Source organism: Marmota flaviventris (genome assembly GCF_047511675.1).
Source record: "Marmota flaviventris isolate mMarFla1 chromosome 5 unlocalized genomic scaffold, mMarFla1.hap1 SUPER_5_unloc_1, whole genome shotgun sequence".
NCBI lineage: Eukaryota > Metazoa > Chordata > Mammalia > Rodentia > Sciuridae > Marmota > Marmota flaviventris.
The window spans coordinates 1,145,900-1,159,024 of NW_027287679.1; the positions used below are offsets into that span (position 1 = coordinate 1,145,900).

The following is a 13,125-nucleotide window of genomic DNA, read 5'->3' on the forward strand; positions in this document are numbered from 1 at the left end:
TTCTGAGTCACACACTCCATGAAATTGGTAAATAGTCAGTGTTAAGTTGAGATGGTAACAATGCAGGGATCCTGGCTTCCTCAGGGGTCCTACTGAGTAGTTGTTCCGTGTGCCTGAATGCTGGAGTGTTGACCCCATGTTTTCTTCTGGTGGTGCATAGTCCTGAGGAATGTTCCTGCCCAGAAGTGTCTAGGAAGGACTTCCTTGGTTGTTTAATTTGTATTGGTTCACACATAAGAAACCTTGGATTTCAAGTTGAGATGGTTACCATAGAGAACTGGGGCAGTAACTATAAATATTCAATTAGCATATCAAAATCAATTGAATAGTTTTTCATATTTTTGTTGGCCATTTGTATTTCTGTTTTTGAGAGGTCTGTTTAACTGATTTGCCCACTTATTAATTGAGCTGTTTGATTTTTGTCTAAAACACTTTCTTCATTCTTTATATATTCTAGACATGAATCCTCTGGTAGAAGAGTACCCCACAAAGGTTTTCTCCCATTTCCTAGGTTCTCTCTTCACATTCCTTGTTGATTTTTTGCTCTACAGAAAGGTTATATATAATTTGATGGTATGCCATTTATGAACTCTGGACTTTATTTGTTGAGCTTTAAGGGTCTTATTGAGTAGTTATTGCCTGTGTCTGTTTGTTGGAGTGTTGACCCCAGGTTTTCTTCTATAAATTTAAGTTTCTGGTCTTATGCTTAGCTCTCTTTTGTGTTGAATTTTAGGCAGTGTGAAGGGTAAAGTTCTTGTTTCATTTTTCTACATATTCATAATCAGTTTTCCTATGGCAAATTTTTGAAAATAAAAACCCTATCCTTTCTCCACTGTGTTTTTGGCATCTTTGTCAGGGATCAGATGAGAAGAGGTGTCTGTCTTTGTCTCTGTGTCTTCTAGTCTGTATCAGTAACAATAGAAAAATGCAAATCAAAACTACATTGAGATTTATATCATACCACTCTGAATGACAGTCATCAAGAATACAAATAATAATAAACCCTAGAGAAGATGTGGAGGAAAAGAAACACTTTTACACTGTTGACATTATAAATTAGTAAACCACAATGGAAATCAGTATAGACGTTCCTCAAAAGACTACGCATGGAACCAACCCATATGACTCAGTCCTGCCACTCTTCAGTATTTAAAAGGAAGAATTAAATTCATCATATGGTAGTAATACATGCATACCCATGTTTATGGCAGCATGATTCACAATATGCAAACTATGGAACCAATGTTGGTGTCCATCTATAGATGAATGGATAAAGAAAATATGGTACACACAAAAGATGTATTTTTATTTAGCCATGAAGAATAAATAACTTATGTCAATTGAAGGAAAATAGATGAAACTGGAATCCACTATGTTAAGTGAAAGAAGGAAAATTGAGAAGTTAAAAATCATGTTTTCTGTCTTCCTGTGTGGAAGCCAGAGAAGAAAAAGAAAAAGAAAGCCAAGGGAAATGGGAATTTCATGAAAACCACAGGGAGAACAGTAGAGGAAAGGGATTGAGGGGTAAAGGCAGACAGGAAAGAGGGAAATACTAGGGAGTGATATCAGCCATATTATATGGCTATATTTTTTGCATATATAATACATTACTACGAATACAATAATTATGTACAAGTATAATGTACCAATTAAAAATGGAAAAAGAGATAAAAATATGAGCTGCTACTACACATTAGTTATCTCAATTACACAGATACTTGTATTTAAAAATCCAATGAGCAAGAAAGCTGTGATGTTGTAGGATTAACAATTCATTATAAACAAACAGTAATAAATATAATTTATTTTATTCTCCTGTTATTTTGTCATGTTCATTGCTTAATTTTGTTTTTATTTTCATTTTAAAAAAGTTAAAGCAGTGCTTTTTCATGGAGAAATGGAACCAAACATCAAATGATTTTAGTTTGCTGGGGTTGTTTCCTCAAAACCACACTGGCCTACTTCTCTTGCTCCTGATCATCTCTGTGTTTGTTCTCGCCTGTTTGGGGAACTCAGGGATGAATGCCCTCATCTTCTTGGACCCCCGGCTCCACACCCCCACACACACTCTCCTCAGCCAGCTCTCCCTCATGGACCTGATGTACATCTCCTCCACGGTCCCCAAAATGGCCATCAACTTCCTGTCTGGCCAGAAGAGCATCTCCTTTCTGGGCTGTGGTGTGCAAAGCTTCTTCTTCCTGACCACGGCCAGCTCAGAAGGCTTACTCCTGGCCTCGATGGCCTATGACCACTTTGTGGCCATCTGCCACCCCCTCCACTACCCCATCCGCATGAGTAAGAGGTTGTGTGGGAAGATGATGCTGGGGTCCTGGACACTGGGCTCCATCAACTCCCTGGCACATACTGTCTATGCCCTTCATCTTCCTTATTGCAGGTCCAGGGCCATCAATCATTTCTTCTGTGATGTGCCTGCCATGTTGCCACTGGCCTGTCTAGATACCTGGGTCTATGAGTACATGGTGTTTGTGAGCACAAGCCTGTTTCTCCTTGTTCCTATCCTTGGCATCAATGCCTCCTATGGACGGGTCCTTTTTGCTGTCTTCCACATGCGCTCAAAAGAGGGAAGAAAAAAGGCCTTCACCACATGCTCAGCACATTTAACTGTGGTGACATTTTACTACACACCTTTTGTCTACACTTACCTCCGTCCCAGGAGTCTCCGTTCCCCAGCAGAGGATAAGATCCTTGCAGTCTTCTACACCATCCTCACCCCCATGCTCAATCCCATCATCTACAGCCTAAGAAACAAAGAGGTGCTGTGGGCCATGAGAAGAGTGTGTGGGATGTTCTCCCCCAGGAAGAAGTGAGCATGGCTGTCCCTTCTCCTCTGTATGGCTTCTCTCCAAGCAGACTGAAAAACTCTAGAGCACTGCTGACCTATATATGTATAATGTAATCTAAATCTGTAATTAGATTTCTAGTGATCACTATAAACAAACAATAATAATTAATGAATTTAATGGAAAACATTAAAATCCATATTAATATTAACAATGGGGATATTAATCACATTTTATTTTGTGCCATTATAAGTTATCACATACATTATATGTTCTTATATACTAGTTAAAGTAATAATGTTCATACTGATGTTGATATGTTATCACATCTACATGCTTTGAATGAAATTCCTGTTGTCTATATATTTTGTTTTTTCTTCTATTTTGTCAATTCTGTGTCTAATTCTGACTTATAGCCCCCAAGCCCTAGCAACTTGGACTATAAACCCTTCAAGTGTCCCACAAACACATGGGGCCAGTGTCTACAAAATTACAGGACTTCTGGGAGACTCAGAGTCCTCTCCTTCAGAGAAGTGGATGGGATCAGATGTATTAACACCTCACCAGTCATAATCACATCCCTGAGACAAACTAGTTTTTCAAGTTCAGGCCATTCCCTGCCAGGTGGCCTGGACCCTCCCTTATCACAGAAGCTATCACAACTCAGTTACCCTGGCAACCAAACAAAAAGATCACCAAAAAGATAATTTGCTGATGTCTTCAAAGGGTGCTAAAACAAGTACGGTGGCAGAAAACTGAGGCACATTCAGGGACCCAGTGTCCTCAGTGAGCACCACCCCATCTCTGGAGGAGGTCCATGCACTTCCTATGCTGTCAATAAAAAAAGTCAGAAGGTGGACTTGGGCAGAATTCTGGAAATTTCCCTGGTACTCAGTAAAACTGGAAGGCAGAAAGGCATGTTGTCCCACTCCTGTCTGAGAGAACCCTCTCTCTTCCTTGAGACTGTCCCTTTTCTCTTCCCTATCCCTTATAATAAAATCATAACTGCTACTTTGAGAACCCTGTCTAAAATCTTTCAGACTTGATGGCAAAAATTGGGGGTTGAAGGGGGCTTCCTAGGGCCCCAGTTTCCCTGATGATTCCTGCTCTGAAACACTTAAAGAGTAGGCAAACCACGATGGTTACCTGCCTGGTCCTGGCCTGCCTTGGTGGTCTCACTGAATTTCTTCCCCACCCGAATCTTGTCTAGAGGACAGGCTGATGGAGGCCAGAGTCCCTCTTCAGGGGCTGATGAATTTGCTGGCAGAGTGACCACCAGACCACCTCAGATTTCATCAATATAACCCACATGAATATTTCCCCTTTCAGAGGTCTGCCCACTCATGTCTTTTACCCTACTTTGATTGGGAAAAGGGGAAAGAGGGCACATAGGGACAGGAAAGATGGTGGATGGACATTAATAACCAAGGTACATGTATGACTGTACATATGGTGTGACGCTACATTGTGTACAATCAGAGAAATGAGAAGTTGTGCTGCACTTGGGTACAATGAATCAAATGCATTCTGCTGTCATATGCCTACATTTTAAAAAAATAATTTAAAAAATCACCACCCCATTTTGGGGGGTGGGGGGGTTCACTTGGGATTTTATCTCTGCTTACCCTCTTCTTGGAAAAAGTAAAAGTCTCCTTGGCTGCTCATTTGGCACTTGGTCTTGTTTTGGCTTCCAAAATTGCAAGAGGGGAAAATGACCTTTGAGGTCCAAAACTGGTGATGCTTTGTTCTTTCAGGAGCATATTGGAAAGCAGGAAGTTTGGACATCCCCAGCTGCCTGGGGATAAAGAGCATGGAGTCTACTCAGATCACCACTGAGATCTTTCTAAACCAAGGAGGGTTCCCAGGAGTCCAGGGATCTCTGCCCCATTCCCAGGAACCTCGCCCTGGACTGGCTCAGCTCCAGCAGGACTCCTGGGTTTCATTTTGGGGAGGGTCTCACAGGAAGTCCCCTGTACCTCACTCTCAGCCTAGCCACACCCTTAATCCTTTAAACAGGGGACTTACATATTTATACCTGTGTTCCCTGAAGCCCAGGAAGCCCATCCAGAGAGCTCTGATTTGCTTCCACTTAAACTCACAATGGTGCTGGTACCTTGTGGTGTGAAGAGGAGGAAATGAGAAGAGGGCTGGGGACAGGAATAGACCAAGGAGGTCTGGGAAGGCACAGGGCTGGGAAGGGCTGTGGTGGCAGAGGAGCCTGTGCCATCTTCTCACACCTCATTTCCCTGGTCTTGTGATGTTGTCTTGGCTCTTCCCAAAAGATGTCTGCACTCAGGGCAAAGGTGACCTGCCCCTAGGTCCTCAAACTGTGACCTGAGTCCCAGGAGTGAATGTCACCTGGGGGATGAAAGAAGTGCAGACCCTCATCCCTCCCAGGACCCCCTGAATCAGAGTGTGCCTCCCAGCTCTCAGGGGATCTGTGTGCACAGGAAGTGGAGGAGCTCTGAGGAGAGTCTCCACCTGTCAAGGCTGAAGGACTTTTTCACTTTGAAAGTTTGCTGTGCAGTAGGAACCTCAGGGATTGGAATCAGAGAGGCCTTGGGTAAATCCTGGTTCTCCTCTCCTGAACAATTTTCCTGATGCAACCTCCACATCTCAAGCACCAAGTGGGTACAGTGGGAAGGATGCCAGTCACACTGGCCTCTCAAAATGACAGAGGTAAGGTGAACTGGGAGCACCAGGTGGGAACCTGGCAAACACCAGGTGCCTGGCAAACCCCTCTGAACTCAGCATTTGATGCCATCCAGAAAGAGACAGTGGTTCACACCTAGAGGCCTGATAGATCTCAGAGATTCTAGATAAAATGCTGAGAGCACTACTGTGAACTAAAAACACACAACAGAAGCAGGACTCAGAGTGGAGCTGCTTCCAGCATGGCCCTGGTATGAGTTGGTGGGGTCAGGTCTGGACATCTAGGGTATTGATGACAGACCCTGAGCTGTTCTCTCATAGAACTCAAAATGCTGACCTTAAACAGACTTCCAGAAGGCCAGCAATTCAAGGGTGCTGAGACCTGCAGGCTGACACCTCCTCTGCTCCACAGCTCAGAGACCAGTAGTGGCCCACTGCAGCTGCCTCAGGCTGGATACATGACATTCCTCAGGCCCTCACTCTTTACCACATCTCTGTTTCCCAGAAGCTACCTTCTCAGTGCCCCCTTCACCTCCTTGTTTCTGAGGGTGTAGATCAGAGGGTTCAGGAGGGGGGTGATGATGTTGTAGAAGAGGGTGAGGAACTTGCCCTGGTCCTGGGAGGAGCTGTGTCCTGGCTGCATGTACATGTAGATGATGTTCCCGTAGAACAGGGAGACCACAGTGAGGTGGGAGCCACAGGTGTTGAAGATTCTGTGTTTTCCTGAGGACAACTGGATTCTGAACACAGCCCTGACGATGTGGCCATAGGACACCAAGATGAAGACCAGGGGAGACAGCATGATGCCCATAGTCAGGATGAAGACAATGCCCTCCATGGCAGCAGTGCTGATGCAGGCCGACCAGATCAGGGCTGGCATCTCACACAGAAAGTGGTCCACCTTGTTGTGCCCACATCGAGGTAGCCACAACATCATAGGTTACATGTTCAAAGAATTGGCCATCCCACAGCCCCAGGCCACCAACACCAAGCCCAGGCAGAGTTGTGGATGCATAATATTCATGTAGTGCAGGGGCATGCAGACGGCCACAAACTGGCATAGGCCATGACGGCCAGCAGCAGACACTCCACTCCACCCAGGCCCAGGAACAGGAAGAGCTGGACCACGCAGCCCACATAGCTGATGGTCTTTTCGCAGCCACTCAGGTTGTGGAGCAGCTGGGGGATGGAGCTGTTGGTTAAGCTGAGGTCCAGGAAGGACAGGTGGGTGAGGAAGAAGTACATGGGCGTGTGGATTTGGGGGTCCAGCCGAGACACCAGGATGATGGTGCTGTTGCCCACCAGGGTCAGGAGGTAGGCTACCAGGATGACCATAAAGAGGACCCTCTCCAGGTGGGGGCGGTCAGAGAAACCCAGGAGAACAAAATGGCCCTGGCTGCTTCTGTTTTCCAGTCCATCTCTACTGCACCTGAGGAGAGGTGTCAACTCCAGTAGTGGCAATGACTGATGCTGGGGAGTATGGACTCCTAACCAGGCATAAATGAGCACAGTACAGTGGCATGCAAGTTCTGCTATGATTATTATTATCATCTCCAACTTACAGAAAAGGAAACTGACATACCTGTGTATTAAGTAAATATCACATGTAAATTGGCAGAGCTGGTCTGCACCCAGGAAATATGGCTGATATCTTAATCCTTATCCACCCTGGTGCTCTGTCATTTCCGAGAGGAAAGGAACACACCTGCCAAGGTCCAACCTTTGCTTCTTCCAGAACCACAAGTTCCTGAGCTCCTGTCCAAACTTCAGAGGACCAAAAGATCACCTCAAAGAACCACCTGGAAGGATTTAGGAAATACCATACACAGCTGATCCTTGAACATCATGGGTACATGGGTACATTCATACAAAAATCTTTTATACTGACTGTATCGTTAACATGTTTGGACACGTGAAAGCTTTTGATAAACTCGAAGACAAAACATATGAATATTTAAATATTTGAGTGTCACAGGTTTCAGTATTACTCTGTTTTTTGAACACAACAGGTGGATTGCAAGTTCCAAGCCAGTCTTAGCAAATTAGCAAGGCTCTCAGCATCTTAGGGAGATCATGTTTCAAAAAGAAAAAAAAAAAAAAAGGCTTGGGATGTAACTAGTGGTTAAGTACCCTAGGGTTCAATCCCCAGTACCAATAAAAAAAAATGTCAGGAACAACAGAAACAAACAAACAAAACTTTTCTATTCTTATAAATTTTAGTTTTAATTTACACAGACATATTGAAGTCCAAATGGCTCCTAGAAAACATAATCATTTATATCTGTATAAATATAAATCATTTATATCTGTATAAATATAATCTTTCTCCAGGCACACAATACATAGAGGAGTTCTTTCTGCCACAGGGACTAATGCCACAGTTTTCTCTCTTTGCATTTTTCACATTCCATGATGGAATAATTGTCATGGTTCTTGCCTTCATTGGAAGATCATCTTGAGCTTTTGTCATCAGTGGTCACCTGAGCTGGACATTGGGTCTCTGATTCCCTAAAATTTAAGTACTTAGTGTGCCTCTAACAGGGCATATTAGTTTTAAAATCCAATGTCTCACAAGCAGCCATGTGAATACTGTCACTATGACCTATCCTTTGTAATCTATCTGCCTGGACGATTCCATGAGCCACCAGCCACATGTTCAGCTCCTTCCTGGAGATGACTCTCCAGCCAATTTAATGTCCACATTCCACAAACCCATGCTATGGGCTGTCTTGAGGTCCCTTGTCCTGAAAGTCCTGGAGTTACTCAGCACAACTAGCTGAGGTTTAACCAAGTGACAATTTCTATTAATTCTGCCTCATGGCTGTCAGGTACTATTAATGTGTACAAATTCATCCTGCTTTTTCTGTGTGTCTGAAGATTTTATGGGCCACCAGATATCTTTCAGAGTGTTCTTTTTTTTGTATCAGGGGGATTGATTACTTGTTTTTCTTTCAATTAAGAACCCTGGGTGTTGCAATCATACTGTAAATGTCAGTTTAACTGTGTATGGGAAGTACTTGGAAAAGTAAGGACAGTGACTGTAGAGCTGGCTGAAAAGTAAAATTGTTTTATGATTGTTCAGAGTTTTGAAAAAGGAAGAGAATGATTCAGTTTAAGACCCAAATATCAAAAGGATTTCAAAAAATCATTTCTGATGGCCTTGGTCTTCTTCATATTACTGATAGCAAAGAATTACTGGCATGAAAATTATATCATCTCTGACTTTTATTGGAAAGTCAATATGAAAACTAAAACAAAAAACTAAATATGGGCAGATGAGTCTCCAACAAAATATTTTATCTGGGAATAAAGAATAGGGTTGCAGGCTGGGGTTGTAGTTCAATGAAGAGCACTTGCCAAGCATGTGTGAGCCACTCACTGGGTTCGACTCTCAGCACAACATATAAGTAAACAAAGTACATCAACAACTACAAAATATTTTTAAAAAGAAATAAAGAAAGAAAAAAAGAATAGAGTTGTCGTGCAGAATCCTGGTGAAAAGACTAAGTTGATGCTAGTATATGGAGCATACAGCAAAGGTTAAGGGGTTTATTTGTGTTTTAGTCTTTGTGCTGCATGAACAAAAGAACTAATGACAACAACACAGAGCAGGGAAAGTTTATTTGGAACTCATGGTTGTATATACCTGAGTCTGAGTCAACTTGATTCTTCTGACTCCAAGGTCAGGAAGAACATCATGGGGGAAGGGCATAGTGGAAGAAAGCTGCTGCCCTAATGCTAGGGTCAAGAAGCAGAGGGAGAGGGACCTTCACTCATCAGAGACAAACACAAACACAAAAGGCACATAGACAGGAACATCCCTTCTTCAGTCACACTCTACCATCTTTCATTACCACCTAGTTAATCCAAATCAATGCATTAATCCATTGATCAGGTCACACTTTTCATAATTTGATCATTTCGTCTCTGAAAATTCTTGCGTTGTTTCACACATGAACTTTTGGTAGATACCTTGTGGGGAGCCACTCCTGAGCATCTTCACTCAGCTTTGGAGCCAAAGAGATTTTAGTTTGGCTTGCAAGCTATTTTGTGGCTCCTCCCACTGAATGGATTGCCCAGTGCACGTGACTTTTGTCTTCACATGGCTAGGAAGACGGATCTTGGAGCTCCAGAGTTAGGTGTGACTCATTTGGAACTGGACAGCTCACCTCCTACCTTAATTGCTAAGAACATTCTGTAGAAAGCCTTTGAAGTTCCCCCATAAAAATAAAGCAAACACAAGCTCTTGTTGTCTCTTTCCAGTGTGGAAGTGGACCCCTAATGTCAAATAGCTCTCCTGCCCTCGCTTTCTAAAATTACTTTCCATTTTGTTTATGTGTGTATGAGTATGTTTAATTTTTATTTATTTTTTGTTGCCTTCTTTTCTTAGCTTTATGTGGCAGCCAGCCTGCTTCATGCAGAGGAAACCTGAATTCTATCATCTGCACTGGACTTGGGAGAGAACACCCCATATCAAAACCTTAAGAATTTTGAAGAAGAATCTGCACAAGTCATTAAGGAACCTGGAAAGCACTTAAAGATGGGTCCAGCAGCTACTGTGCAAAGGTAATCTTAAGGTCATGGCTGGAAGTTCCATCAAAGATGCTAGCAACAAAACATACAGTCAGTACAAGACAGCAGGCTGATTCTATGACCTACTGGAGCAATTCCTGAAACAGTTGTGTGTGACCTTACTGCTTTTCTTCTGGCATCTCAGATCTACCTTAAATGGGTAATTACAAGAGTTCAATTTGCATGCTCAGTGTTAGTGATGTCATTATTGATATTACAGGGCACAGTGCTGACATTTGCTTTCAAACAAACTAAGTTCAGAGAAATGCACAAGTTCCCCCAAGGAAATAGTGTGTCAAAGAGTGGACCAGGCTCCTGTTTGGCTCCATCATTCACAGCCTGGAATGAAGACAGGGCCTGCACTCAGCACCACTGCTTAATTCTGTATCCTTCAGGTCCTTTCCAGGGACAGTAACTAACAAGAAAAGCAGAGATTGGACCTTAGTGCATTCAAGCTGCGATGCCAAGATACCTTAAGGTGGGAAGCATATAAGAATGTAAATCTATTTGTACAGATTCAATGCCTGCATCCTGGTTAATCATGGTGTCTTCTTTCTGTGTCCTCACATGGTGGAGGGTGAACAAGCTCACTAGGAGGTCTTTTGCAAAGGTACCGGTTCTATTCATGATTCCCTACATTCATGACCTGATAGGCACCACCTACAGGTCCTGCCTCTTAGTGCCACCACACAGGGCTAGGATCTTGAAATAGAAGTTTTGGAGGGGACAGACATTCCCACCATATCACATTCCCATCAATTTCCATATCTGAATGCTGTCCTTCCCAGGGCTCTCTTAGGGCATGAGACCTGTGTACATACACAGTGTCCCCCATTCAGAAAGGGCCTGTGAGAGCATCAGTGCTGTGCTGTGCCATGTTGGATTGTTCATCATTTCCTCTCTGAGCGTGTATGAAAGCTGAGGGGCTAAGCTGGTGACAGCATTAGCACAGAGTTCAGTTCAGCAGCAGAGCTCACACATTTGCTCTATGTATAGGTTTGTACACAGAAATATTAGTTTGTCCTCTGACATTGTGCAAACACACTTCTTGGACAAGATCATGGTTCCTGTGTAACCAAGGGAGCCACAGGGGTGTACTGGGTTCAGATAAAGTAGTTATGGTGGGAGCAGCAGATGTAACAGAGGAACATAGCCCAGGAGAGAAGAGAAACTCTGTTGGCAGTGGCACTAGCCATGGTGAGAAGCTGGTTTTCTCTTCTGTTCCAGAACCCTGCCCTGTGGGATCTACAACACCCTTACGGTCTGATTTGAAAGACAGACAGGAAGTTCTTGGGAACTTAGGTATTATGCTTCACTAGGAAACTATAACTAAGTAGAAGTGTACACCTGATCATTGCAAGAACACCTAGCAGAAACACCTAGCAGGAACGTATTAGAGTTCAGCAAGTTTGAATTCTAAGGATTGGAGTACTCTTACTATGAAATGAATACCCATTAATTGAGATAGAAAAATGAAATTTAAAGTTTATGGAAAGATTATAGGAGTGAAAAGTAAAAAATCTGGGGGATCAAAATGCTATTTTATTATAAAGAGCCAGAGGAACCAATTATTAAGAGTAAAGAAAAAATTAAGTGTACTTTGTACTACAAGATGTATAATACATAACTAGGCTGAGCATGCACACATTCTATTTTTGCATAATTTCCACAACTTTGAAAAATAGAATCTTTTTTAAAATATTTTTTAGTTGTCAATGGACCTTTATTTAATTTATTTTATGTGGTGCTGAGGATCAAACCCAGTGTCTCATATATCTAGGCAAGTGCTCTACCACTGAGCCACAACCCCAGCCCAGTGAGAATCTTTTGAATGCTGTTGATGAAGTTTTAATTTAGTCAAAGAGCATACCTTAGTGGTAGAGAGATTGCCTCATAGGTGCATGTCTCAGGTTTGGATACTCGACACTGCCAAAAATCAATTTTTGTGTTGTGTGTGTGTGCCGCAGTCTGGCTGGGCACAAAATCACGAGCCACTCACAGCCTTGTAGATTCAAACAGCAATTCTTTATTCCCGAAACTCTCACTGGCACTCTACACGCACGTTCTGGGGAATATCCACACCTCCACCGGGGCTCTGCATCCCAAAATACTCTCTGAATCCTGTGAAAACTCAACGGGAACTCAAGGAGCGAGGCGGGTGCCTGAGGCAGCAGGATACTCCCTATTCCCAGCAGGATACACCCTAAAACTGGAACTGCCCTAAACCCGGATCTGCAATGGTCCTTGAACAGGGTCACCTTTCTCAAACATTCATGCAATGTCACTGCAAATGACCTGGGTCCAAGGCAAGCCCATTTCCACAATGGAGAGTCTTCCCTCTAAGCAACATTGGGTAGGCTGACAAAGAAATTGCCATGCGTCATTCCTACTTGGCTATGGCTCTCAGCATGTGTGTGTGTGTGTGTGTTTCTTATTTTTGAAGCCTAAACCCTGAATGATATGAATTTCACTTTTAGCAAGAGTTAAATATTTTATTAGAACATAAAATACTTCTTAAGATTTGTGAAATTTAACAACCAACAATAAAAACTTAAAAAAAGAAAGATTTGTGAAATTTAGCATAATAAAATTTGTTGCACTTATTCATCAGAAATTCATACCAAACATTTTACAACTGTAAATATTCAGCAAAACTTTAGTTAAATGAGCTGAAAATTATTAAGATCATCTTCAAATATCTGCTAAGAATGACTGAAATTCTTGGTGCATAAATGCTGACTTTCCCTAACTCATTTCAATAAATGTACGAGATGTGGCAAGTAGAAAGTAAAGAAAGCCTCATTTGACAGGCATTAGGGGATGCATGAGTAGTAGTGGTCATGTGGGATATAAGTGGATTGTGTGTCAAGCTGGGGGGGATGGTGGGAGGGCCTCCGTATTTTTACCTCCACTCATCAGACTAAACCCTGGCCTGTATATCTTCTGGTTCACCTCCCCTCCACCCTTGGCCTCTGTTGGTACCTCTCAGTCCTCACTGATATTCACACTCTTAGGATTCAGCCCCCACAAAGAAGCACTAATTTGACTCGTGATATATAAAGACTTAAAAATTCCTAATGAGTTCTTTGCTGAATCCTGT

The 13,125-nt window shown here is 42.8% G+C and overlaps 1 protein-coding gene and 1 pseudogene across 1 annotated transcript; one reads left to right on the plus strand and one right to left on the minus strand.

Moving 5' to 3' along the window:
- The first annotated feature begins 1,889 nt into the window (after window positions 1-1,889).
- On the plus strand, window positions 1,890-2,828 carry LOC139703625 (olfactory receptor 2L13-like). The gene has a single exon (XM_071607110.1). The coding sequence runs from the start codon at window positions 1,890-1,892 to the stop codon at window positions 2,826-2,828; it is 939 nt and encodes a 312-aa protein (XP_071463211.1).
- Window positions 2,829-5,961: 3,133 nt separating this feature from the next.
- Window positions 5,962-7,004, minus strand: LOC139703643 (olfactory receptor 2W3-like; annotated as a pseudogene).
- Window positions 7,005-13,125: the final 6,121 nt, after the last annotated feature.

Bases quoted from the DNA above. Each gene is read 5' to 3' on its own strand.
- LOC139703625 (XM_071607110.1), top strand. From the start codon at position 1,890: ATGGAGAAATGGAACCAAACATCAAATGATTTTAGTTTGCTGGGGTTG.